At 45.2% G+C, this 25925-nt stretch overlaps 1 protein-coding gene across 1 annotated transcript; it reads left to right on the forward strand.

The window, feature by feature from the left end:
* The first annotated feature begins 11426 nt into the window (after window positions 1-11426).
* On the forward strand, window positions 11427-24593 carry SFTPD (surfactant protein D). Its single transcript, XM_027597107.2, has 8 exons — window positions 11427-11655; window positions 13687-13888; window positions 16854-16970; window positions 17224-17340; window positions 17652-17768; window positions 18170-18286; window positions 18855-18938; window positions 21185-24593. Exons 2-8 carry the CDS (start codon window positions 13690-13692, stop codon window positions 21559-21561), a joined length of 1128 nt encoding a protein of 375 aa, XP_027452908.1. The 5' UTR covers window positions 11427-11655; window positions 13687-13689; the 3' UTR covers window positions 21562-24593.
* The last annotated feature ends 1332 nt before the right edge of the window (window positions 24594-25925 follow it).

Here is a 25925-nt window from a genome sequence, read left to right on the forward strand (position 1 = left end):
TATTACCAGAAGGAGATAACACAGGCAGAGTGAAGACATGCAGACATTTACAAAACCATTGGTTATAGATGGGGAGGGAGAGGCGGAAGCATCAGGACACAGATTAATTGGTTAAATCATGTGGGAGGATAGGGTGGGTTAGATCCAAGTATCAATCAAAGATATTTTCTCTCTGAGGGGCAAAACTTAGGTGTATATTATGTGAATAGAGCGAAGTGTTAGGAGCAGATGGGGATTAAGTGTTGAGGCCTCAGTAGGGGAGGATAAGGTCTTGACCTAGTGTGGGTAATTCTCTCAGCAATCTGTCAGGTGAGTTCAAATTTATAGGGATGCTACTTGGCTTAATAGCTTTGCTGAGGCCACACAACTTACCAGGCAATAGCAAAAGGAAGTAACCAATGCATAATTCATTATTTTTCTCACATTAGTAAAAGTCAGTGTATATTTTTGGAGTTATGCATATGAGTAGCGTACACGTAGCCTGAAAACGTCTTTGCCCTCATAGATTAAGACTTTGAAGAATGCTTTTAGGTCAGATGAGTTTTTAAAAATGTACTCAAACATTCAATAATCACGCAGTCACTCTTGAGCATATTTTTACATGAAAGTGGTTGGTGTCACAACATCTCTACCACAAATACTTTTCCATGAACTCAGAAAGGAAAAAAAAGTTAGAAATTCATGATACTATTTTTTTGAATGCAGTGGTGTTTTAGGGAGTTGGCTCATAGTAGCTCTTGAGAACATATTCAGGAATTTTGCAATTCCGTTGTTAAACCATTTGTAGTTTTAAATCATGGAAATCAGCAAATACTACCAATGAGTACTTTTTCCTTCCAAGAGCTGGTTTACCAGTACACCACTAGATATAAGTGTCTGGCAATCAGAAATCATAGTCTATAAATAAAGATGAATAAATCCTGGACTTGGAATTGTAACTTACGTGCTGTCACACTGGAAACAATGAGGCTTAGGAATTACGTGATCTGCTGACTATGGTCGTAATCATTCACCATATAGCCACTGTAGTAGGCATCTTCAAAACATTTTTCATATTCCTTTTGCAAATTCTCACATAATAATTCTTCATAGAACCAAGTATCAGTAAAATGTTACGCTTTTAAGTGAATTAACATACTTCATTCTATCAGATATGGTGCATTATTTCTCATGCTTTCTGCTTTTGTTTGGAAAGGAAGTATAATGCCAGTCAACTTAGTCATCTCCTTGCTCAGCAGGGAGTCTGATTCTCCCTCTCTCTCCTTCTGCTTGTGCTCTCTCTGTCAAATAAATAAAATCTTCTAAAAAAATTTTTAAAAATTATATATTTTCCTTGGTTTCAAATAACTTGGATGTATATTCTCTTAAATAGTTCCAGTGAACACTTCAACAAGGCTTTAGAACCTACTATATATTTTGCTTTTAACACCAAAGTGCCATTTATCTTCATATTTATATTATCTTCTTAAATCATAGCTTAAACTGTTGCATTATATTCCATCAGATTGACATGTCAAACTTACCAAGTAGCTTGTTGTTTCACCAGAGTAGAATTAAAATTCTCAGTACTTGAATTCCATTCCTATTTCACATCCCTGGTTTTCTGTTAACACCAATTAATTTTTGGAAAAGTTGTGTCCCTAAAGGATTATTTTGTCCCTGCACACTTCGTTAGAAGAATTTGCTGCGGCAATTATGTCATCTCTCTCTCTCTCTTTTTTTTTAAAGATTTTATTTATTTATTCGAGAGAGAGAGAATGAGAGATAGCACCAGAGGGAAGAGTGTCAGAGGGAGAAGCAGACTCCCCGCCGAGCAGGGAGCCTGATGTGGGACTCGATCCCGGGACTCCAGGATCATGACCTGAGCCGAAGGCAGTTGCTTAACCAACTGAGCCACCCAGGCGCCCTATGTCGTCTCTCTTTTTAACACCACCTCAGAGACTCACCTGTCCTGAGACTGTCATGGCAAGTGTAGGTAATATAATCACATCCCAATGGAGATGAGAGCACCATGTGCCCCCATGACCGTGGGGCTGATATGTTCTCACCAGCACCCGCCTGTCATTTGTGTCCCACCTGCGCGTGGAGGAGAGGCATCAGACTCAGGTGGGTCACTTCTGCCTTAGCTCCTAAGGAATGACCAGACAGACTCTTCTGAAAGACTTCCCTTCTCTCCTTGAGGCTCACCATCATGTTTTTCTCATTTTTCCCTTCTATTTTTCCCGTATGTGTCTTCTCCATTTCTCATCATTCATTTGCTTTCTGTTTTCTTTTTTCTCTCATTATTTTTCTTCCTTGCTTTCTTTTCTTTCCACATTGCATATCATCTTCTGGGGTTTTTTAAAATTTTGATTTTTCTGATTTTATCCCATGGTCTCTCCTCTTTATGAGGTGTCACAGCACAATGTTAGGAGACCTGAATCTGGAGTCCGGGCTTCCTGGGCTGAATCTCAGCTCTGACCTTTACTAGATGGATGACCTTGGGCATTATGTTTGTACCACCTGGGTTTCCATGTCCTTACCCATAAAATGAGAACAAAAATAGCAACTTCCTCTTGAGGATTAAACAAATTATCACAGGTAAGTTATTTAGGAGTGTGCATGGCCCATAAAGGGGCCTATTAACATTAATATTCTACTATTAATATTCTCACTGCTTTCCATCCTTTATTTGTAGCTCACTTTCATTGCTCTTTGGCACCTGTCATTTTCGTGAGTGACTCTCTTTTCCTCCATCGATAGCCTATGTGGGCTTGTTGTTGCAGTTGCTTTGTTTCCATTTGTGTTTTCTTACACTTCCTTTTTTTTTTTTTTTTTTTAAAATAGGCTCCACACCCAGCGTGGAGCCCAATGCTGGGCTTGAACTCACAACCCTGAGATTGAGACCTAAGCTGAGATCAAGAGTCGGACGCTTAACTGACTGAGCCACCCAGGCGCCCCTTCTTACACTCTTTTTGCCCCTTTAGTTCATTTCTGTCTTTTCTTGCGCTCAGAAAACTTTCCAGTTATAATTTCCTTTCAATTCTCTTAATTCTTTACCTCTCTTTTCTTTAATGCCTTCGAGTCCATTTAATTTATTGCTGGGATGAGGTCTTGTCTAGGTTTTCCATTTATTCTGTTTCCTTTGCCACCTCTTCCTTTATTGGTGCTTGTCTGTCTCTTCGTCATCTAGTCATTCAGCTCAGTGACCCTACACATTTTCACATTTTCTCTCTTTCTTTTACATTTCATTTCTACTCTCTACTTCGACTGCTTCTCCCCTTCTCTTTATGATTTTATAATGTGATACATCATCTCTTATTTTGTTTTGTTGATTTTTCGTATGGTTTTAGTGCTTTTTACATTTTCTTGATTTTTCTTTTCTCCTCCTCATTTATTTACTTTGCAATCTGTTTATGTATGACTTACTTCTAGCCCCTTTATTTCCTCAAATATACGTTTTCTTCTCATTTATCATTTACTGTGTTTTTTCCTAAACTTCTCTCGCTCTCTTTTTTTCTAAGATTTTATTTATTTAAGAGAGCGCGTGAACAAGCGGGGGAGTGACAGGCAGAGGGAGAAGCAGGCTCCCTGTGGAGCAGGGAGCCCACCGTGGGGCTCCATCCCAGGACCTCAGGATCATGGCCTCAGTCGAAGGCAGACGCTTAACCAACTGAGCCACCCAACCGCCTCAACTTCTCTCTTTTGATCACTTTATCCCCTGTCTTATTTTCTTCAATTCAATAAATGTGTTTCCCCAGAGAGTCTTTGTTTTATCTTATCTCACAAACCCCTTTCACCTTACCTTCTTTACCTGTATTCTCCCCTATATATTTCATATTCTTTGCTCTCTTATTTTTTCTCCATTATAATTTGACTTCTCACCTGCTATCAATATTCATACTTTTAAAAATAGACTTATTTATTTATTTCAGTGAGAGAGAGAGCACGTGTGCCAGGGCAAGCAGAGGGGAGGGGCAGAGGGAGAGAGAGAATCTCAGGCAGATTCCCCACTGAGCTTGGAGTCCGGTCCAGGGCTTGATCCCAGGACCCCGAGATCATGACCTGAGCCAAAATCAAGAGTCGGCTGTTTAATTGACTGAGCCACCCAGGAGTCCCTATCAATATTCATTCTTAAATATTATTTTAAATGATCACTTGTATGTTTTCTTATTGTGTTGACAGGTAGTTTAAAAAATACCTCCTATGAGATAATCATAGCTCTATTAGCTCAGAAGCAGATCTTTGATATATGGAGTTCAATTGCTAGTAGAAGCAGAAAAAAAAGATAATTTTAGTGGTGTGATAAATGGTGGGGGAAAGATAGGCAAAATATCCTCAAGAAGACTAGAAAAGTCTAACACAGAACATTTTCTATCTTTTTATATTATTTCATCTACTTTCTTTATTTTCATCTTTTTATGCTTTTCTTATTTTTCTTATTAAATATTCCATCTCTCTAACAAAAAATGTTTCTATTCCGTAAAAGAATATCTGTAGTGCTATAGAAATTTATCTTAATAATATTCTAAATTCTAAATAAAGCTATAGTCTATAGATTGCATTGAGGCTTTAGTGAATTACTGCTACCATTGAAATTATTGTAACTTTTGAGATGAAATTGACAATATTGTTCTTTTTTTTTTGAGGTAGGCAAATCTGATAAACACTTTATAAGGTTACCCAGAATTTCAAGTTCACTGGCTTTGTTATCAGATGGGTTTGGGTTCAAATCCAGCCACCATTTAACAAGGCATGTTAATATTGTTCTTAAAGCTTTGAAAGTAAAATGAAAATGTGAGAATTACTATTTTAAAAAATTAAAAAGAAATATCTGACACCTTACCAGATATTTAGCCATATTTAAGCAACAATAAATAAGTCTGTATAATAATGGTTAATTAAAAACTCAACTATTCAATAGAAAAAAGTAGCTCAACAACAACAAAAAAGGACTTTCATAAACTACTTTTTCCTACAAAAAAAAAGGAAGAAGTAGCTCATTAAAGAGCAGATCAGAGGAAATGTAAGCAATTTGCACACAGTGAATTTGCATAAATATTTAGGAAAGAAAAGAAAGAATATCGTCTATAATCTGTGCTGTCCAGTACAGTAGCCTTTACCTACTAGCCAGTGAGTACTTGAAATGTGGCTAATCCAACTAAGATGTGCTGTAAGTGTAAAATACACACTGAATTTTGAAGACTTAGTATAAAAAAAGAATGTAAAACATATTTATTACACGCTAAAATGGTATTTTGGATATATTGAGTCAAATAAAACATATGTTTATTTCATTTGTCTCCTTTTTTAATGTTTCTAGTGTAAAATTAAAAATTATGTATAATTTGCATTATATTTTATTGAATAGCTCAGTACTAGGTAGGTGTAGGGGACATGTTCAGTGTCTCTGTCTGCCTGTCTCCTTTGTATTGATTGGGTTCATCATCACATACCTCCTTTCTTTTTTTTCTTAAAGATTTTTTAAGAATTTATTTATTTGAGAGAGGGGTGAGGAGGAGCAGAGGGAGAGGGAGAAGCAGGCTCCCTGCTAGCAGGGAGCCTGACATGGGGTTCCATCCCAGGACCCTGGGATCATGACCTGAGCCTAAGGCAGATGCTTAACCCACTGAGCCACCCAGGCACCCCTCTTTTTGTTTTTTTAAGATTTTATTTTTAAGTAAGCTCTACACCCAGCATGGAGCTCGAATTCACAACCCCAAGATCAAGAGTCATATGCTCTACCAACTGAGCCAGCCAGGCGCCCCTTATGTGCCTCCTTTCAAGCACACTGCCTTCATCAGTCCAGGACTCTAGGAATGTGTGTGTACATCTACATGTCAATACACAGTCAGTTCCCTCAAACTCATTCCCCAAATCCTCTTCTCTCTCGCATAGTCATTTACAGCTTTGTACTTAATATGCATGAATTGTTGTGTGATGTTCTGTTCTGATTCGGATCTTGTCACCCAGGGCTATTTTTTCAGATCTCTGCATGTTAATGATTTAAATCTAAATGATTCTTAGTATGTTTTGTATTATACTTTTTTCATTTGCATCACTCACATTTATATTCACCTATATCTTTTTTTTTTAAGATTTTATTTATTTATTTGACAGAGAGAGAGAGAGAGAGTACAAGCAGGGGGAGTGGCAGACAGAGGGAGAAGCGGGCTCCTGGCAAAGCAGGTGGAGCCTGATGCAGGACTCAATCCCAGGATCCTGGGATCATGACCTGAGCCGAAGGTAGTCGCTTAACTAACTGAGCCACCCAGGTGGCCCTATATTCACCTATATCTTAATTGGTGAATACTTTTGTATGTCTCCCTGTAAAGCTGTCTGTACTGAGTTTATATTCGGGCATAAAACTGAAGTGTCAGAGGGCATATACATGTTCAAGTCAATAATATTTCCAAATTATACTCTAGAATTAACATACTTGTTTACCATATCACCGATAGTGTCTGAAAGTTTCTATTTTCCCACATCTTCACCAGCCCTTGAGATGATCTGTTTGATATTTTTGTCAGCATCATGGTGAAGTACAGTATCTTCCTGGTCCTCTGATACGTATTTTTGTAATTGTTAGTGAAGTTGAGTGTATTTTCAAAGGCTACCTAACCATTGGGTATCCCCTTCTGTGAATTATTGTTCCATAAATTGTCCAAATGTTTTTTGGGTTCCCTGTCTTTCTCTGACGGTTTTTAAGGAGATATTGACATATGTAAGAGACACAAATAACATTTTCAGTTGTATACATGGCAAATATTATCTCTCACTGTGTCTCCTGCTTTTTTGTTTTCTGTTGCAATAACTTTATTGGATTTGGTGTGGGATATATTATATGCATGTATATACACACATATATACATATATAATACATATAAATGTATTATATATGTGTATATACATATTTGTATATATACACTAATAAATTCCAGATGAAATCAAGTTAATTGTTACTAAATGATTAATAAAAATCTTGAAAGCAAATCTTAAAAGTTGGAGGACAATTTTCTTATCTTAAAATAAACAGAAGAAGCACCAAAGGACAAAATAATTTTGTGTACAGTAAATTAGATTCCTCACTAAATTAGAAAAAACATATGACCACAATTCAATGGCAACATACAACCTGAGAAATATTTACTGAATACCTAAAATTTAATATCAGCTGAAAAAAGCGTGTGCAAATCATTAAGAACACCACTTTGAATTGATACTTAACAAAAGATGCAAGGCAAATCATCAAGTTTACTTTAAATGTTCAACATAATACAAAATTAATCAAATCAAAATTACAAGAGCACAGTGATGTTAATTTCTTTCTCCAAAATTGGTAAAGATTATGAAAATTATTACATTTTATGCTGGTTTGGTTAGCATAGTTAGATACAACAATTTGTTAGAGATGAGGTTTTATTTTGGTGTAACTTTTCTGGAAATAATTTGGCAATTATTGCCTATTGCCCTTTATGCCTAAAGAGCGGAGAGGTATTTCTAGGAAGAAAAATGTGGAAGTAACACATATGAAAATGCTCTCAGAAATTGTTAAATATTAGAACATAATAAATAATAATATTAAATATGAGAATTAAAATTATGTTTACAAAACACTTTTGTTTACATGGTAAATGCTTCTGTTATGTTATCAACTGCAAACATGACACCAAATTCTGTATACGTTATCAGTCCTTTAAAATATTATAATGTAGGGGCGCCTGGGTGGCTCAGTCGTTAAGTGTCTGCCTTCAGCTCAGGTCATGATCCCAGGGTCCTGGGATCGAGCCCCGCGTCAAGCCCCGCATCGAGCCCCGCATCGAGTCCCACACCAGGCTCCCTGCTCCGCAGGAAGCCTGCTTCTCCCTCTCCCACTCCCCCTGCTTGTGTTCCCTCTCTCGCTGTGTCTCTCTCTGTCAAATAAATAAATAAAATCTTTAAAAAAATATATAATGTAAAAAACTGCAGTAAAGAGTATCAAATGTGTTTACCTCTGCATGTTTAGGATTATGTATATTTTTAAACATTGCATTATAATTCTTTTCCCAAATTTCTGCAATTATAACTTATGAAGATGCCCCTATCTTTTAAGCATAACATACTTAACACTATCTTCAACCATGATTTTTTTGCTTTTCTCTGTAGCCTACTTTCTTTTTTTTTTTTAATTTTATTTATTTATTTGAGAGAGAGAGAGAGACATGAGTAGGCGGGAGGGGCAGAGGGAGAGAGAGAAGCAGACTCCCCGCTGAGCAGGGAGCCCGACGCGGGGCTCCATCCCAGGACCCTGGGACATGACCTGAGCTGAAGGCAGATGCTTACCTGACTGAGCCACCCAGGTGCCCTGAAGAAGGCATAATTTTTAAGTTCACATTACAGATGTGGAAATTTAGGCTTATAGAGATTGAGTAAGTTGGCTGCATAGTATTGCCAGGACTTGACAATGGACTATACTCTTTGTCTCTACTCTATCACTGAAACTGTAATCTACATAAGGAGATAAATTATACATCTGTACCCATTAAACATAAGTAATAAGATATGCAGTAAACAAAATAATTCCAGAAAATAGATTACTCGTGCAAACCCTGAAGATGAATTACTAAACTTCTTAGGACTTAGGGTTATAGGAGGTTTTCACTTCTGGGAAAGTTACATGTTGCTGTAAGACAAGAAACTAATTCTCCTGTTGCAACAATGAGAAAACACAGAGTTCCAAAGAATAAGTATTTGCAGTCATTAATAATTGAGTACTTTTATTCTCTTCTAGGATCCAGTTCCTCTTTGAAAAATATTAATAAATTCTTTTTTGATGTTTTTTGTGTGTTTGTTTCTGGTTTTTTTTTCTTAATTTAAATTCAATTGACATATATTATTGGTTTCAGAGGTAGAGGTCAGTGATTCATCAGTTGCATATAACACCCAGTGCTCATTACATCACGTGCCCTCCTTAATGCCCATCACCCAGTTATCACATCCTCCCCACTCACCTTCCCTCCAGCAACCCTCAGTTTGTTTCCTATGCTTAAGAGTCTCTTATGGTTTGTCTTTCTCTCTGATTTCATCTTGTTTTATTTTTTCCTCTCTTCCCCTATGATCTTCTGTTTTGTTTCTTAAATTTCACATATCAGTGAGATCATATGATAATTGTTTTTCTCTGATTGACTTATTTTGCTTAGCATAATGCCTCTAGTTCCATCCATGTTGTTGCAAATGGCAAGATTTCATTTTTTTGATGGCTGCATAATATTCCATTGTGTATATATACCACATCGTCTTTACCCATTCATCTGTCGATGGGCATCTGGTCTCTTTCCATAGTTTGGCTATTGTGGACATTGATGCTATAAACATTAGGGTGCAGATGTCCCCTTTGGATAGCTCCATTTGTATTTTTGGGGTAAATACCCAGTAGTGCAATTGCTGGGTCATAGGATAGCTCTATTTTCAACCTTTTGAGGAACTTCCGTACTGTTTTCCAGAGTGGCTGCACCAGCTTGCATTCCCACCAACAGTGTAAGAGGGTTGCCCTTTCTCTGCATCCTCGCCAACATCTGTTGTTTCCTGACTTGTTAATTTTAGCCATTCTGACTGGTGTGAGGTGGTATCTCATTGTGGTTTTGATATGCATTTCCCTAATGATTAGTGATGTTGAGCATCTTTTCATGTGCTTGTTGGCCATCTGTACTTCATCTTTGGAAAAATGTCTATTCAGATCCTCTGCCCATATTTTTAATTGGATTGTTGGTTTTTTTGTTATGGAGTTGTATGAGTTATTTATTTGTTTTGGATATTAACCCCTTATCAGATACATCATACGCAAATATCCTTTCCTATTCAGTAGGTTGTCTTTTAGTTTGTTTTTTTTTTAAGATTTTATTCATTTATTTTTTTATTTTGTTTTTTTAAGATTTTATTTATTTATTTGTTAGAGATAGACATAGAGAGAGAGGGAACACAAGCAGGGGGAGTGGGAGAGGGAGAAGCAGGCTTCCCATGGAGCAGGGAGCCCAATGCGGGGCTCGATCCCAGGACCCTGGGATCATGACCTGAGCTGAAGGCAGACAAGCTTAACAACTGAGCCACCCAGGCATCCCAGCTGTCTTTTAGTTTTGTTGATCGTTTCTTTCGCTATGCAGAAGCTTTTTAGTTTGATGTAGTCCCAATTGTTTATTTTTGCTTTTGTTGTCCTTGATTTGCAGTCAGATCAAAACAACAACAATAACCAAATCCTAGAGCTGAAGAATACAATGGCTGATCTGAAAAATTCAAGAGAGAGTCAACAAAAAACTTGACTAAGCAGAAGAATAAATCAGTGAACTTGAAGGTGGATCTTTTGAAATTATCCAGTCAGAGAAGGAAAAAAAAAAGTAAAGTAAGCTTCTAGGATTTATGGGACATCATCAAAAGAAATAATATATGCATTGGAGGAATCCCAGAAGGAGAAGAGAGTTAGGCCAAGAAAGTCTATTTAAAGAAATAATGATGGAAAACTTCCAAATTTGGGGAAAGAAATGGAATTCCATGCTGACCTAGATCTCTAGGAGAAACATGAACATCCTAGAATGGGGAGGGCTGTGGGTTAATGATGAAAGAACTCTGTCATTTGGGGCCCAGGTGGCTCTACTATGGATCCTGCTTCAAAAAAACTGCCGTATGGGAGACAGAAGACCTTTCCCTATGAATTGAGGCATTATAGATTCTACAATACACAAGGGGATGCCACAAGGAGCATCAAAAGCCAAGAACAAATTGGCACCACCAGTGGAGTGGCCAGAAGAGAAGCTTGGAGACATGGGGCTGCTGGTATGTGGAACTAGGCAGAGAATCTTTGCAAGAGATAAAGCCACAAGAATCTAGAAGCAAACAGAGATTACCTTTGATAGTAAAGGCAAGAGGGTGGGCAACTGTCTTACAGTAGTTGGAAGTTAGATTCTCCTTGGGGATGACTGCCGCAGTGTATCAGCAGCTCAGGGGTCCAAACTGGTTGCCTGAGTCATGCACAGGGCAAACTTCAGCTAAGAAGATAAGAGGTGAGGGCCAGGAGGTTAAGGGAAGTCCCTCCCATAAAAGGCAAGTGGAGGTCTCTCTGAGATCTAAAGCAGGAAATAAAAGAGTGACCCTGCCAGGTGCCGGTTCCCCTAGCCACTGCTCCCACAGGCTACAGCTTCCACAGCTTCTCCACTTGCCCCACCTCTGCCCGGATATGCCGAGGAACGCCCAGCTCTTTCCCAATATCTGGGCAGCGACGTTGAGGTGAAGGGGGGAGAGAAGTGGGCATAGCAGGTCCTGGATCTTGGAATCCGCAGATGTAGGTTGCATTTGCAATAGGTGTAGATCATTGTGCAACTTGCCAGTCTTCTCTGGAGCTCAGATTTTTGGACATCTATAAAATACAGACACTGATGATGCCATTTAACTCACAGGGCCTCAGGGGGTACCGGTGAGATCACAGACTGAGAGTTCTACAAACTCTAGGGCGATATGTGTGTAGTGATATGATTATCAGTGGCAGGTTTCCAGAATGCAGGTGGGGGTGAGAGTAAGTCAACAAGGAAAGAGCTCTTAGAAGAACAGGGCTGGGCCACTCGAGTTACAAGGTAGGCATAAATAGCCAGTGCCCGCCAAGGAAAGGCTAGCTGGACTGGAGATCCTAGAGTCCCAGAAGAAGCAACCGTGAGTGTTTCTGTCCTTTGCCCTCATTTTGTTTTCCCAATGCCTGGTGAATATCTCTCTGCCCATATGGCTGCTTTATCCTACTGGTGCTGCGAAGGCAGGATCTGGGTAGCTATTCTTTTTTTTTTTTTTTTTTTTTCTGGGTAGCTATTCTGGTCTAGGAGGTTGAAGGGTGGGGGGGCAGAGTGGGCTAATGAGGAGTGCTCTTCTGCCCCTCACCGCTCCCTATGCCCTCTGGGCTGGGGGAGGGTGGATCACTTGGATGACACCCACCCAGACCCCACACACCATTGTCTGGAAGCCCCAGTGGAAAATGCAATTTCAACTTCTCTCTTAGTTCCTCTCCATTCCCGATTTCTTCAGAAAGAAGGCTGGTAGAAGAGAAACAGACCAAGCCTTCACGAGTCTGGGTTCTAAGCTCATCCACATACCAGCTGCCTGTGGAACATGGACATTCATGCTTCTCTCATGGTGGAAGAAGTCCACCTTCCACAGCTGTGGAAGGCTCAGAGGTGGACTTCTTCCCCCTCAGGGGGTGGGTTTCCCTGAGACATTCAGTCAAATGTTTCCTTTAAAAAATAGCCTTACTGGACTAGGTCACTAATTTTCAAGGGAGTCATTTTTCTCAATAAAATCTGAATCTGGAAGATTGGCGTGAACACTGTGGGTTGAGGGGGCTGTAGTTCTGCCCACTCCCAATGTAGCCCCAGCTAAAACGCCTCATCTGAACCGTAGGTCTGAAAACCTGTGAGTTAGCTCTCTTCGAGGCCACTTCCTGCTACAGTGGACTGTGGGGCCTTCTATGGCATCTTGAGCTGCTGGGCAGAATGCCTGTTGCCTTTTGTTCTTCCCCAGATTTGGGGTGCAGGGCCCCAGAGTTGAGGTAGCTGCCGACAAGTGGACGATGCCCTTGCTCCGGCCTGGGTCCTTGGGTGCTCATGACCGAGCTTTTGCCACAAGTCCAGCGAAGGCCTTGTGACCCCCTCCTCCTTTGCACATGTCCCCCAGGCTTTGTTCCTAGTCTCTGGAACTCCCACAAGCTCTTTCCATGCTCATAACTTTACAGTTTCTCTCTGAGAGAGGAAAGATGCCCAATATTGGAGGTGACTCAGGCCCTGTACTGGCCCTGGTCTCACTTAGTCCCTAAGTCCCAGTCAGTTGGTAACTGGATGCCCTACTGGACACCTGCTCTTTCTTATCCCCAAACTAGCCTTCCCCTGACTGAACCCATCTCACACGTCCCCTTCCACCCTGAGGCCTTTCTTTTAAGTTCTCTTAGGTTGTTGGAGCAGAATACTACGTGTCTCAGGGGCTCTCCAGCTGCTAACTTCATATCTCTGAGAACTTTCACCTGGTTTCTCTGTGGGAATTTCCTTATGGAGACAGTGTCTAGTCCAGGGATGGCTAATCAGCTGGAAAACATGCAACCACATACCCATCCTGTGCTCAGGACAGACATCACTAAGCATCCAAGACTCTGACTCTTTTTCAGAATAGTGCTGCAGACAACACAAGTGCTAGTCCATCCAAGGCAGCAAGTGAGAGGGAATGGGTTTGCCTTGTTGGAGCTAAGCCACCCACCTTAATAATACAGGCAGGGAGAAGGAGGTCCGGTGAGGGTAAAGTTCCTTTCCAGAACTACCCAATGAATCCTTCCTGATTCATGGTTTCATGAATCATGACTTCAGTGAGGAATCATGACTTCAGGGCTTCAGAGAGGAGTTCTACATCCTAGCCCCGGTGCCGAAGGCAGTGCCCAGGGAAGGCACAAGAAAGGACAATAAGGGGCATCTGAGAGTAGGTGGATAATGCTGTCAACTCATGTCAGGAGTTCCAACTCGTGCTCTCCCAGGCCAGACCATATGCCCACCGGGTCCCTCCACTGCTTTGAGAGCTCTGCTGCTCTCAGTCCCACAGGAGGGAGGGGGGTTGTGGAGAGGTGCTTCTCCTGACCTTCAGGAGCCAGGCCAAGCCCTAACCCATGTCCTAGGACCAAGAGCATGTCCTTTCTCTTTCTGTTCATCTGCCTAGGCCATGCTTCTCCTTCCTTTCTCCATGCTGATCCTGCTCACACAGCCCCTGAGGTCACTGGGAGCAGAAATGAAGACCTATTCCCAGAGAACAGTGGCCAGCACTTGCGCCCTGGTCATGTGTAGCCCTGTGGAGAATGGCCTGCCCGGTCGTGATGGACGGGATGGAAGAGATGGCCCCCGAGGCGAGAAGGGGGATCCAGGTAGAGCTGGGACCATGGGCTCGTCCTGGTGGAATGGGGTGGGCGTTGGAATTGTAACCAACCCAGAAACGCTGGATGTTCTGCTGTGGAAGGCTCAGAGGTGGACTTCTTCCTCCTCAGGGGGTGGGTTTCCCTGAGACATTCGGTCCTTCTGAAATGCTGCTTTACCAGTTGAAAAATGACCGGCTGTTCTGAGCCCCGAGGCGCCTCCCTCCATTACCAGTTGCCCTGATTCCTCCCCTGGGTTCTTCTGATTCCTCCTACCCCAAGAATGAGGAAATAGTGGGGACATGGAATTTGTGGTTCTCCAGAACCCGGCTCCAGGGACTTAACAGTTGATCCTCCAGATTAAATGGTGTCTGTGCAGGGAGATAAATATTTTTATTTATTTATCTATTTATCTATCTATCTATTTATTTATTTATTTTAAAGATTTTATTTATTTATTTGAGAGAGAGAGAATGAGAGATAGAGAGCACGAGAGGGAAGAGGGTCAGAGGGAGAAGCAGACTCCCCGCTGAGCAGGGAGCCCAACGCGGGACTCGATCCCGGGACTCCAGGATCATGACCTGAGCCGAAGGCAGTCTCTTAACCAACTGAGCCACCCAGGCGCCCGATAAATATTTTTAATACTGCATGAAGAATGGGAAAGAAGGAGGCTCGGTGGCCCCAGACTTAGGTCTGATCAAAAGGATTTACCTTAATACCTTACAGAGAGAATGAAAGGGAGCTCACATTTCTTTCTCCAGCCTTGTGCTTGGGCATCACTGAGTAATTCATTTAACCCTACCAAATATTTCACAAGGAACAACATATGACTCACATTTGGCGGGTGAGAACATGATGACGCAGAAAGGCCAAATGACACCCAATGTGGAGGGGAAAAGACACGGCCTTGTGCATCAGACAGATCTGTGCCAGACAGCTAGCTCCATCTCCACAGCAGGGACCCACCTTGGGACAAGCCAGTGTCCCCGAGTCTCAGGGTGCGCATCTATAAATGGGAATAGTATCGACCACACAGTGTTGAATAACTGAGCCAAGGTTTTACTTTTTTGTTAAGTTGTCAAGATCAAGGTGCATGTTCCTGCTGGCCCGATCAGGTGAATTCTCCTGAGGTTCCCAAAGGTACTGATTATTAAGGGAATTATCTGAGTCTCAGTGGCAAGGCGTCAGCATTCAGTGAACCAACAACTAAGACAAGGGACCCACAGGCACTGGGCTACGGCTATGGTGGGATCTACTGTGCTCTTTATTGTTCAGGAGTTTGCATTTTGGTTGGAGAGGAAGGAAACTAACAACATTTAAGCTAGCAAGAATGGGTAACATCTCCAGGCTTTGTAGGGTAAGGGACAAGCGAGTATCTATCTGTCCATCCTTTACAGACAGAAAGTGGCTCCCAACGTGAATGGCCTGGGGCTTGGGGAAGGCCACCTGGAAGGGAACTTAGAAGAAGGGTGGTATTCAGGGTGTCAGCATCTTGGAGAATCCCCAATCTCTCCAACTCTCAGAGGGGCCCTGAATTAAATCCCAGGGGTCCCCTTTCCTACAGCCGCCCTGTGACCCTGCAGCATCTGCGGTGGGTGTCTTTTTTATGATAATCACCTGTGATCAACAAAGAATAACCAGAAGGAAATAAGACATTGAAGGTGTTATCACTAGTCCTTGCTCAATGCTGATATAGAGAGGATAAAAGGATTTAAGGTCCCTGGTTATCTGTCTATAAAAGACCAATCCTAAATGCCCTCAGTGGCGGGACCCGTCTCACTCCTGAGAGCTTTTTTCTGTATCCTTGCTTAATAAACTTCTATTGCTTTACTCACAAAAAAAAAAAGAAAGAAAGAAAGAAAAAGAAAAAAGATCTACTCTCTGAGCAACTTTCACATATACAATACAGTGTTATTAACCCTAGTTGCCATGCTGTACATGACATCCCCAGAACTTATTTTACAACTGGACATTTGTATCTTTTGACCACCATGAGCCATTCTGCCCACTTCCCAAGCCCATCTCTGGCAGTCACCAATCTGTTCTCTGTATCTGTGAGTTTGTTGTTTTTGTTTGTTGGTTAGCTTGTCTGTTTAGATGCCACATATAAATGAGATCATATGGGATTTGTCTTTCTCTGACTTAATTTCATCTAGCGTAATGCCCCCAAAGTCCATCCATGTTGTTGCAAATGGCAAGATTTTGTTCTTTGTTATGGCTGAGGAATATTCCATCATATATACACCTGCATTTTCTCCATCCATTCATTCATCAGTGGACGCCTAGGCTCTAAGCTGTCTCCATGTCTTGGCTACTGTAAACAATGCCGCAATGAACATGGGGGTGCAGATATCTTTTTGAATTAGTGTTCTTGCTTCCTTTAGATAAATACCCAGAAGGGGAATTGCTGGATCATATAGTAATTCTACCTTTAATTTTTTGAGGAACCTTCATTCTGTTTCCCACAGTGGCTGCACCGATTTACGTTCCCACCAACAGTGCACAGGGGTTTCCTTTTCTCCACATCCTGGCCAACGCTTGTTATCGCTTGTCTTTTTTGATAATAACCATTCTAACAGGAGTGAGGTGGTATCTCATTGTGGTTTTGATTTGCAGTTCCCTGATGATTAGTGCCAGGTGTCATTTCTGATAGAAACTTTGGTTCTGGGAAGGGGAGAACAAGGAGTCCATGATCAAGGGTAAATGCTGACAGATTGCCGGCTGTAAATACCGTGGACAAGCCAAGTCAGATGGGTCTTGGCTTGAATCCATAGCCAACTCTGGCTGGCCTGTTTTCTCACCTGTAAAATGGGGATGGGGACACCCATTTCCTGGATCACCACTGGACCAAGGAGTGTGGAGATGGAATGTCTCTTCAAGTAGAACCTTGAAGGTGTGCAAGGGGCCTGACATTAGAGGCACCTGGCTCCTCCTGGGCCCAAGGCCAGGTTTATACCCATTTCTTCTGCCGCTACAGGTTTGCCAGGAGCTGTAGGGAGAGCCGGGATGCCTGGACCAGCTGGCCCCGTTGGGCCCAAAGGGGACAATGGCTCTGAGGGAGAGCCTGGACCAAAGGGAGACTCTGGACCATCTGGTGAGCAGCTGGGCACGGAGTTCGGCTGTCTGCAGGTGCTGCTGCCGTCCCTGGGATTTACCGGTGGACATGCACAGATTCCATCCCGGGGAGAAGGAAGAAGGTTGTTGTGAAGGCGGCACTGGGTTATCTCAGAGACGCCTGGGAAATACTACTGCTGCCTCTCTCACCTCTATCATTGCTCTCGCCTTTTCATGTGCTCCCCCCGCCAACAAGGTTTAGCGCCCCTGACCAGGCTGGTCCTTTGCCCTAGGACCTCCGGGACCTCGAGGCATGCCTGGTTCAGCTGGCAGAGAGGGTCCATCAGGGAAGCAGGGGAACATAGGTCCTGAAGGCCCACCTGGCCCTAAAGGAGAGGCCGGGCCCAAAGGTAGGTGGTCGGTACGCGGCTGGTCTGGGAGGGAGAGGGGAGGAGTATGGTGGCAGTCCGGGATGGGACCTCAGGCAGCAAGCTCGGAGGGCCAGGAAAAGCCCAGACGGCCAGCGCTGGGTAGGCTGCATCGTGGCCCCTTCCTCTCCCCCATTCCCACACTGGTGGCGTTTTCCTGTTCGCCTCCCCGGAGGAAGCCCCGTAAGGGGCACCTTCTCCCCAGTTGTCTCTCTCCCCCTGGAGCGGTGGGTGAAAACTCCAGGACTGAACACACTTTCAGCAACATTTGTCCCAATTGGTTCCTTCCTCAGGAGAAGCGGGTGTGGCCGGCAAGCCAGGCTCTGCGGGGACACAAGGTCCCACAGGTGTTAAAGGAGAGAGAGGTGCCCCGGGTGAGCGTGGAGCCCCTGGGAATGCCGGGGCAGCAGGTGAGTGATGGGAGGAACCAGGGCCGGGCTCCGGTTCCCTTGTGCCCCCCTGGTGCTGCCAATGGCCATCTCTCCACCACTGCCACTCGTCACGTCAGAGCTGGTGTGACAGGGCGGTGGGGGGAGAGTCTATGTCCAAGGACGGTGACTGCTGGGCTCTGGGAGCTGTCTGCGTGGAGGGAGAGTGACACGTGAGCAACAGGGCTAGTCGATGTCCCGGAGAGGTGGGTCTTTGGGTGATGGGACAGTCAGCGTGCGGAGAGGGTGCATGGCTGAGTTCTGGGAACAGTCTGTATAGGGGAAGGGGGACCGTAGGCCAGTTGGACGGTCCATGTACTGGGAGGCTGAAAATGCTGGAAAACGTGTACAGAGCTCACCCAGCTCTTCTTCTGTGATCCCAGGACCTGCTGGAGCCATGGGTCCACCGGGACCTCCAGGTGCCAAAGGGCCCCCGGGACTGAAGGGGGACAGAGGTGCTCCTGGGGAAAAAGGAACGAAGGGAGAGAGTGGGCTTCCAGGTAAGGTGGCATCTGCCAGACTTGGGAGTCCCCACAGGGTGGGGACAGGGGGAGGAAGGTGGTGCTCTTATCTATCAGGACAGCCTATCCTCTCAGACTTCGGCCCCATTAATCATGGGGAGTGGTGGGAAGCAGGAAAGCTAACAGACAGGAAGGCAGGAGAATTAGGCTCTGGTTTTAGACTTACTCACTGGAGGACAACCCTGGGTGGCTTTTCCATCTGATCACTGGGGAAATCATAGCCCTCTTCCCAATTCAAAACATAGTTTGAGTATCAGATAACCCAATGGATGGGAAGTATTCCTATCCCCCCAAAAGGAGGTGCTATGGGATCCCCAGAATTTGGAGTTCAAATGTCATGTGGTTAGTGTCCGTGAGATGCAGGCACCTGCTTGTGGGACACTTGTTCATAGCAGAACCACGGGAAATCTGGGAGCAACAGGGGCCAGTTATCTTAGCCCACCCCAAGTATGTGCCTGCAGCTGGGCACCCTTCCCTTGAGGCCTAGGCTCTGAGCTGATCCCAGGCTATGCTGGGCTTACCTTCCCTCGGCCTCTCTCTTCTGCAGACATCACTGCTCTGAGGCGGCAGGTGGAGGCCTTACATGGACAGGTACAACACCTCCAGAATGCCTTCTCTCAGTATAGGAAAGGTAAGTTCCTGGGCCTGAACGGAGCCAGGCACCAAGGCTAGGCCCCCCACTGGATCTGGGCCTTGGTTTGGCATTGGCTGGGCTTGGGTCTAGGATTAGAATGGGTTGGGACCATATTTAGGGCTGGACCTGGCTCTGGGGCAAGGTCTGGGGCTGAGAATAGGGCTGGGACAGAGCATACTTCAGGATCTGCAAGTAGATACAAGAGGCAAATAGGAGGATGGGGCCCTATCGCCGGTTTAATGGGGTGACGGAAGTATGGTAGACATTTTCAGGCTCTAGGATGCCCCCAACATCACAGCCACCTGTGACCCAGTCAGTGTCCTAAACCCTGCCTACCCCGTGTTGGTCCCTGTGATAGACAGCAGACACGCAGCCCGGGATGTGTTCCTAACATCTGTAGGGCCCTGTGTGTGAGTGCCCAGAGACGTTGCTTCACGGCCCAAGGCAGCAGAGAATCCAGACACTGTCCTGAGAGCTGCGGCTCGGATGCTGCCCTTGGGGTTCAAGGCTGTGGGGGCCTGGCCTTGCCGTGTGGCCAATCAAGTACCTCACCCTGGACATGCTCATGGTTCTGGCAGGCGGCTGGCTGCCTCTGGGCTCCAGCCAGTACTCTCCCTGCACCTCCCCGGGTGTTTCAAGCAGAGAGTCTTCCCTAACCCTGGAACGCTGCCGAGGCAAGGGCCCCTAGGAGTGCAAGCCTGAGTGCCCTGTGCCCTTCGGAATCTCCACCTCAGTCCTTGACCGCCCCTCCTCCTCATCTGCTCTCCCTGACTTCAGCACTGAGTCTGCATCACTCGTCCAATCTCCCTGATCCAAAAAAAAAAAAAAGAGTTTTCTGAAGGAGTAGAGCATAAAGGGGCCTGACTGGGTAAGACACAGGGTTGTCCCCTAAGTACCTAAGTAGCAAGGAGGAGAGTTTCAGGTATTGGGTATGTCTTCCTCCCTCCACAAACATATTTGCCCATGCATTCACTCACTCCTATGTCCACTGCTGCACACAAAGTGGAACGTGTCCACAGGCCCCGGCCACGTGGGTGTACTCACCCCGCACCATGACGTACATGAGCACAACCAGAGGTACGCACACGTAGGTACGCACACGTATCTGGATGGTGGGTGCTGCCGTGTACCTTCGCACGAATACACGGACATGTTCGTGTATGCACGTGTGTACGCACCCAGATGCAGGGACATAACATGAAGCCCCGCACAGGCCCCGTCTAGGGCTGCTTCAAGTGCCATCCTGAGCCTATGGAGCATCTGTCCCCCGAGCCCGTGTTGAAGCTCCTCAGAGGAGGGCAGTGGGGCTGGGGCAGCCTGAGCCTAACCAGCCCAGGGAGGCCAGGGCACAGCCCTCTCGGGAGCCCTGAGGATTTTCATGCCTGAGCCCAAAAGCCAAAGGAATGCGAATGGGATGGACTAAAAAGAGATACTTGATATGCCCCATGGGTGATGCTTTTATGAAGTGTGCCCCCACTTTAGAGATGAGGAATTAGAAGCCCTGAAAAGGGAAGTGACTTTCCTTTGCCCACCTAGACAGCCATTGCCAGGTTGGGGTGGAACCCCTGGCTGATTCCCAAATAGGGCTCTCCCAGAACCGGTCCCCTCCCCCTGCCACCGCTCAGGGGCCTGTACCTGCCCCCCAGCTCCCCGGGGAGGCTGACTGCTGGGGCATCACGCACATGGGTACCAAGGGGCCAACATGGGTCTGCAGTGAGGGCAGGATTAGCACATCGAGGCTCTCGGATGGCCCCCTTGCCCCCACCCACCGCACAGCAACCCCACAGACCTGCTCTTATGCAGGGTCTGATTTTCATACTCTCAGAAACTGCCCCAACCGCCACACTGACATCTCCCCGGCCAAAGTCATTCCAATCCCCACTGACCCCAGCACACAACGTGGGGTGAAGTAGGAAGAGCAGGTTCTAGCTCTAGTGTCCCAGCAAACAAGATTTAATCCTAACCCTACATTTGGCAGGCCTGTGACTTTGGGCCTCTTACTTAACCTCCCTGAGCTCCAGTGTCCTCGTCTGTAACTGCAGCCCACAGGACCTCCTCCCAGTGTGCACTGTGAAGTCAGGGCTGCTCTGGAACCAAGTGCCTCACTTTTGTCTATCTGGTGCCCTGATACCCCACCGGGGAGGCCTGGGTGGGGGAGGGGGCTCCAGTTGGAGCACAAAGGTCTCAGAGCCCCTGAGCTGGGGCCAGATGCTGCCATAACCCCCATCTAACTCTTCTCTTAGTGGAGCTCTTCCCCAACGGCCGAGCTGTTGGGGAGAAGATCTTCAAGACAGGGAATTTTGAAAAGAGTTTTGAGGATGCGCAGCAGGTGTGTATGCAGGCAGGGGGACAGATGGCCTCCCCGCGCTCTGCAGCTGAGAACGAGGCCCTGCAGCAGCTGGCCGCCATTCAGAACAAGTCTGCTTTCCTGAGCATGACTGACATCAAGACAGAGGGCCAGTTCATCTACCCCACCGGGGAGCCCCTGGCCTATTCCAACTGGGCCCCAGGGGAACCCAACAACAGCGGCGGCTCAGAGAACTGTGTGGAGATCTTTACCAACGGCAAGTGGAACGACAAGGCCTGCGGGGAGCCGCTCCTGGTGGTCTGCGAGTTCTGAGCCGCGGGGGCCGGCCGGGGAGCCTGGCCAGCGAGTGGGGACCCAGGCCCATGTGCTGCCGATGCCCCAATAAAATGGCACCGCCTCTGCCGGCCAGGGCTTCTCCGTAGAGCCGTGGGGGGAGGCCAGAAGGCAGGTCCCTGCCTTTTTTTTGGTATTTTCTTTTCTTCTTTTTTTAAATTAAGTTTTTATTTTAATTCCAGTTCGTTAGCATACAGAGTTATATTAGTTTCAGGTGTAGAATATAGCGATTCAACAGTTCCATACATCACCTTGGGCTCATCATGACCAAGTATTATAAAGAATGTAAATGAGAGATGCCTGGGTGGCTCAGTCGGTTAAGCATCTGCCTTTGGCTCAGGTCATGATCCCAGGGTCTTGGGATCGTGGGGCTCCTTGCTCAGCGGGGAGCTTGCTTCTCTCTCTGCCTGCCACTCCCCCTGCTTGTACTCTCTCTCTCTCTCTGACATTAAAAAAAAGAAACACAAAATATAAATGAACCTATGCTTAAGAAATTGGAATGACACCTGGGTGAAGCACAGGCTCATAGGAGCCAGTGCTAGACATAGAGCCAACCACTCTCTCCCTTGTTCCCAGAGACCATGAGCTCTGCCCTTTCTGGCCCTTCCTCAATGGGTCCCCCAGGTCCTCTGCCCAACACTCCTGCAGCCACATCCTGTACATAGGACAGCAGGCCTGAAAACAAAACCGCATCTCTCACCAGCACACAGCTCAGGCTCTCGCCACGATCTTTCTCCTGTTACTAAAAATATTCCCCAGTTCCTGGCAACTTATGAAATATAAGTCACTTCCACAGTAAGGGCAAACAACTCTCCAGCACAGAGGCCACACCTCGACACGCTCACTGAGGGAGCTTAGAAAGACCTTTTTGTTTGTTTGTTTGTTTGTTTTTAATTGCAAATATGAAGAACAACTGAATCGAGCTTTAAGCGAAATAGGAGCGTTTCTTCTAAAAACAGAGAGTTGTGAATTGGCCCAAGGAGGACTGGGAGACAGCGTCTGCTGTTTCCGTGGCTTCTGCATCCTCCCCTCTTCCTCCTTTCCACCCCAGCTTCCTCTTCTTCCCACTCCCTTGACTGCCCCTGTAAGGCAAAACTTGTGTCACAGAAATTGCCACCCAGAGATTAGAAACTCTTGCTTGATAGCAATTCAAAACTCCTATGAAAATGAGTCTGTCTCAGATGCCCGCCTCTGGTCCAGTCACCTAAATCTGGAGGGTGGGTCCGCACAGGACAGTATGGCCACTGGGATCCATGCAAGGTCATGGTGGTTTGGGCAGACCCTCTAAAAGTGATCACTACCCATCCTGACACTTCAGCCAAGCCTATTTCTTGACAAGAGAGAGGGAAAGAGTGCAGCACTAAGAAATCTTCTGTGGTGTTGAAGGCTGGGAATGCTGAGACCCCAAAATAGAAGAGGCGGCAGATCTCTCTGCACTGTGGGGCCACAGGGGCCTGGTTTGCTCTCCAGCACCGAGAACGAGTAAGGAGAGTCATTTGGGCTCTGTAGACACAGCTTGACTAATGCAGAGCACTGAGGCAAGCATTTCAGAAAATTCAGGCCTGAGCCCATTCCTGAAGTAGAGGCCTCCCTTGCAAGTACTTCTATCGTGGGCAAAGGTCAACACAGATCTTAAACATTATCAGCCCCATCCCAACCATGGTAGCCATGGTCCCTGCTTTAGTAGCCTAGGTGCCATGTAAAGCCCGGACTGTGTGATTCTTATGATCTCAGGAGATGTTGTGACCCTCATAGTGCCAGGTGACATCATGGGAGCAGACTGGGATCCTTCCCTGTTTGGACAGGGGACAACCACAGCAGGAAGGCCCTGTTCAGTTTAACAGAAGATTCTCAAGTTACTCCCTGGTTCTCAACCCTCCTGGCGCCACACCAGCCCACGTCCCGCAATGAACAGCCAGTGGGGAGACCTCTGATGTTTGCTTTTTCAGGATCCTAGGTTTCTTCTGAATTCCCTTGATATAAAAGGGAATTGCTTACGCCGAGGGCATTCTCCATCACTCTTATCTTTTGCATGTCCTTAACCCAAGGTTAATAGTGTGCTTCACTTTTCAAGTTACCTACATCTTATATACAAGAGCAGAGAAACCAGGTATCTATCAGGAGGAGTAAAATATGAATTTATACCTCAAATATTTGTCAGGCACTGACATACAGAGATGGAAATGGCTGGTCATGCCCTCATAGATGCTGCAGCCCTGCACATCCATAACATTAGAGGTAAGCTATAGAATGTGTTCCAGCAGTGGGCAATCGAGATGTTCAATAAGTGGATTAGAATGAGCAGGCAAGTCTAAAACCCGTTAACGGGGAGAATAGGGAGACGTCTCCTTGTGCAATCTCCAGGCTACTCAGACTCTCACTATTGTTCAGGGGAATCGTCTGTGGCTGAGGCCTCTGGATGGCTAATAGCAGGTGTTTTGTAGATGCTACTGTTTTTCACCAATATTTCAATGAGGGAGGCCTTATGAAGACAGGCTTGTGGCATGTGTCACCTCTGGGAGGACGCACATGAGGACCAGGGCACATCCCCAAATGGCCTCTTTTCTGCTGCCACTGTGATCACAGAAGGCTCTGGTGGCTATGAAGTTACTCTACAATCCAGCATTCTGGAAACCTGAGCAAATTCATGGAGCACAACTGCCCTTGTGGACCTAGGGGGGATCACTTGCAACCACTTGGGCTCCCAGTGAGATTTGCGGGTTGTCACTGCAGCCTCGGTAGCCCATCTGTATCCGTGACACATTGAATAGTAGCCTCCTTGGCCTCCATTTACTTAAGCAGTGTAATCTCTCAGACTGCCTGGCTCAAACAACTTTTGAGTCCCAGAGGGACTCATGCGGGCCCTTCCTGAGCAAAATGGTACTTTTCATAGTTTTTAGTACGTCGGCAGAATGAATGGAGTAAATACATGAAAGAGTTGAGGGAATGAAATCCTCAATTCCTACTTGTAAGTCTGTTTATAGGGCTGAATAAAGTGTTTTCAAGATGTTTCCAGGCCCTTTGATCTGAGGAAGTAGCGCTGCGTCTTTACCACCAGGCTTTCTGCCCTTTTATGATCTCCCTGAACACTGCGTTTCAGGTGTGAGTGGCTGGCCCCAGGCCAGGGCTGAAAGGTCAGGCGGCAGCCTGGGGCCAAGCATGGGCACTCTGTGACCGGAGGGCTGGGTCAGGGCAAGAAGAGGAGGGAAGAACCAGGGCTGGGTTTTGAGCCAGTCCAATGCCTGGCCTCCCGGATGCCTGACCCCCATCCACCCACCGAGAGGGATGTGAGTTCGCCAAAGACTCCATCCCAAGTCCTATAAGGGCCTCATCAAGTGATTCCTAAGCTCTTAGGGAAGAATAAACATCCTAGAACAGTGAAAAAAATTTAAAAATAATGAGAATGGGGAAGCCTGGGTGGCTCAGTCAGTTGGGCGTGTGACTCTTGGTGTCAGCTCAGGTCGCGATCTCTGGGTCATGGGATAAAGCCCCTCATTGGGCTCTGCACTCAGCATGGAGTCTGCTTCTCTCTCTCTCTCTCCCCCTAGCCCCTCCTCCACCCCAACCCCCAACCCCGCTCAGGCACACTCTCTCTCTCAAATAAAATCCTAAAAAAAAATAAAAATAAAAAATGAGAATGAACTTGGTCATCTTATGTTAAAAGGTTTTATAAAACTGACCTAATTAGTATATTAGTGACACTGGAATAGAGACAATGTGAAAACCCACAAAGTCCAAACACGGGTCCAAGGATGCATATGTACACATTTGTATCATCTATGCATGATAAAAATAGAATACCAAAATAGTAGGAAAATGATGATTGCTCAGTTATTAATGATGAAGTAAATGGTTAAGCATTTAGAGGAAAAGTAAAATCAGATTCTTTTAGTTACATATACAAATCAAAATCAGAAGAAAATATAAGTGATGATTCTATAGTCTCAGAGGGGAAAAGAGATATCTAAGAATGATCTCAGAGAAGAAAACCCAAAACAATATTATTGATACATCAGACCACACAAAAAAGGCATAAAACTTCTCTGCCAAAAAGTAAAACCCAATGTAAAATGAAAAGTAAAATGTTGATTTATTTGCAAAGCACATAAGAGAAAAAACAATAAACTGATGAATAATTAGGAAAAATGGGATAGAGAATGAGAAGAAAAAATTCATAAAAGAAGGAATACTGATGTCCAATAGTGTTGAAACATGAAAAAATGCACAATCTTAGTAGTAATTTAAAAAACTAAATTCAGCAACAGTAAGTAGTCCCAAAATCTATGGGCTAGAGTTAAAGTTATATTCAAGGGACATATACTTTACTTTCATTATTACAAAAA

The sequence above is a fragment of the Zalophus californianus genome, chromosome 15, assembly GCF_009762305.2.
Source record: "Zalophus californianus isolate mZalCal1 chromosome 15, mZalCal1.pri.v2, whole genome shotgun sequence".
NCBI lineage: Eukaryota > Metazoa > Chordata > Mammalia > Carnivora > Otariidae > Zalophus > Zalophus californianus.

Coding starts and splice junctions, on each gene's coding strand:
- SFTPD (XM_027597107.2), top strand. CDS start 13,690: ATGCTTCTCCTTCCTTTCTCCATGCTGATCCTGCTCACACAGCCCCTG. Junction 17,341..17,651: donor AGGAGAGGCCGGGCCCAAAG/GTAGGTGGTCGG, acceptor TTCCTTCCTCAG/GAGAAGCGGGTGTGGCCGGC. Junction 17,769..18,169: donor TGGGAATGCCGGGGCAGCAG/GTGAGTGATGGG, acceptor CTGTGATCCCAG/GACCTGCTGGAGCCATGGGT.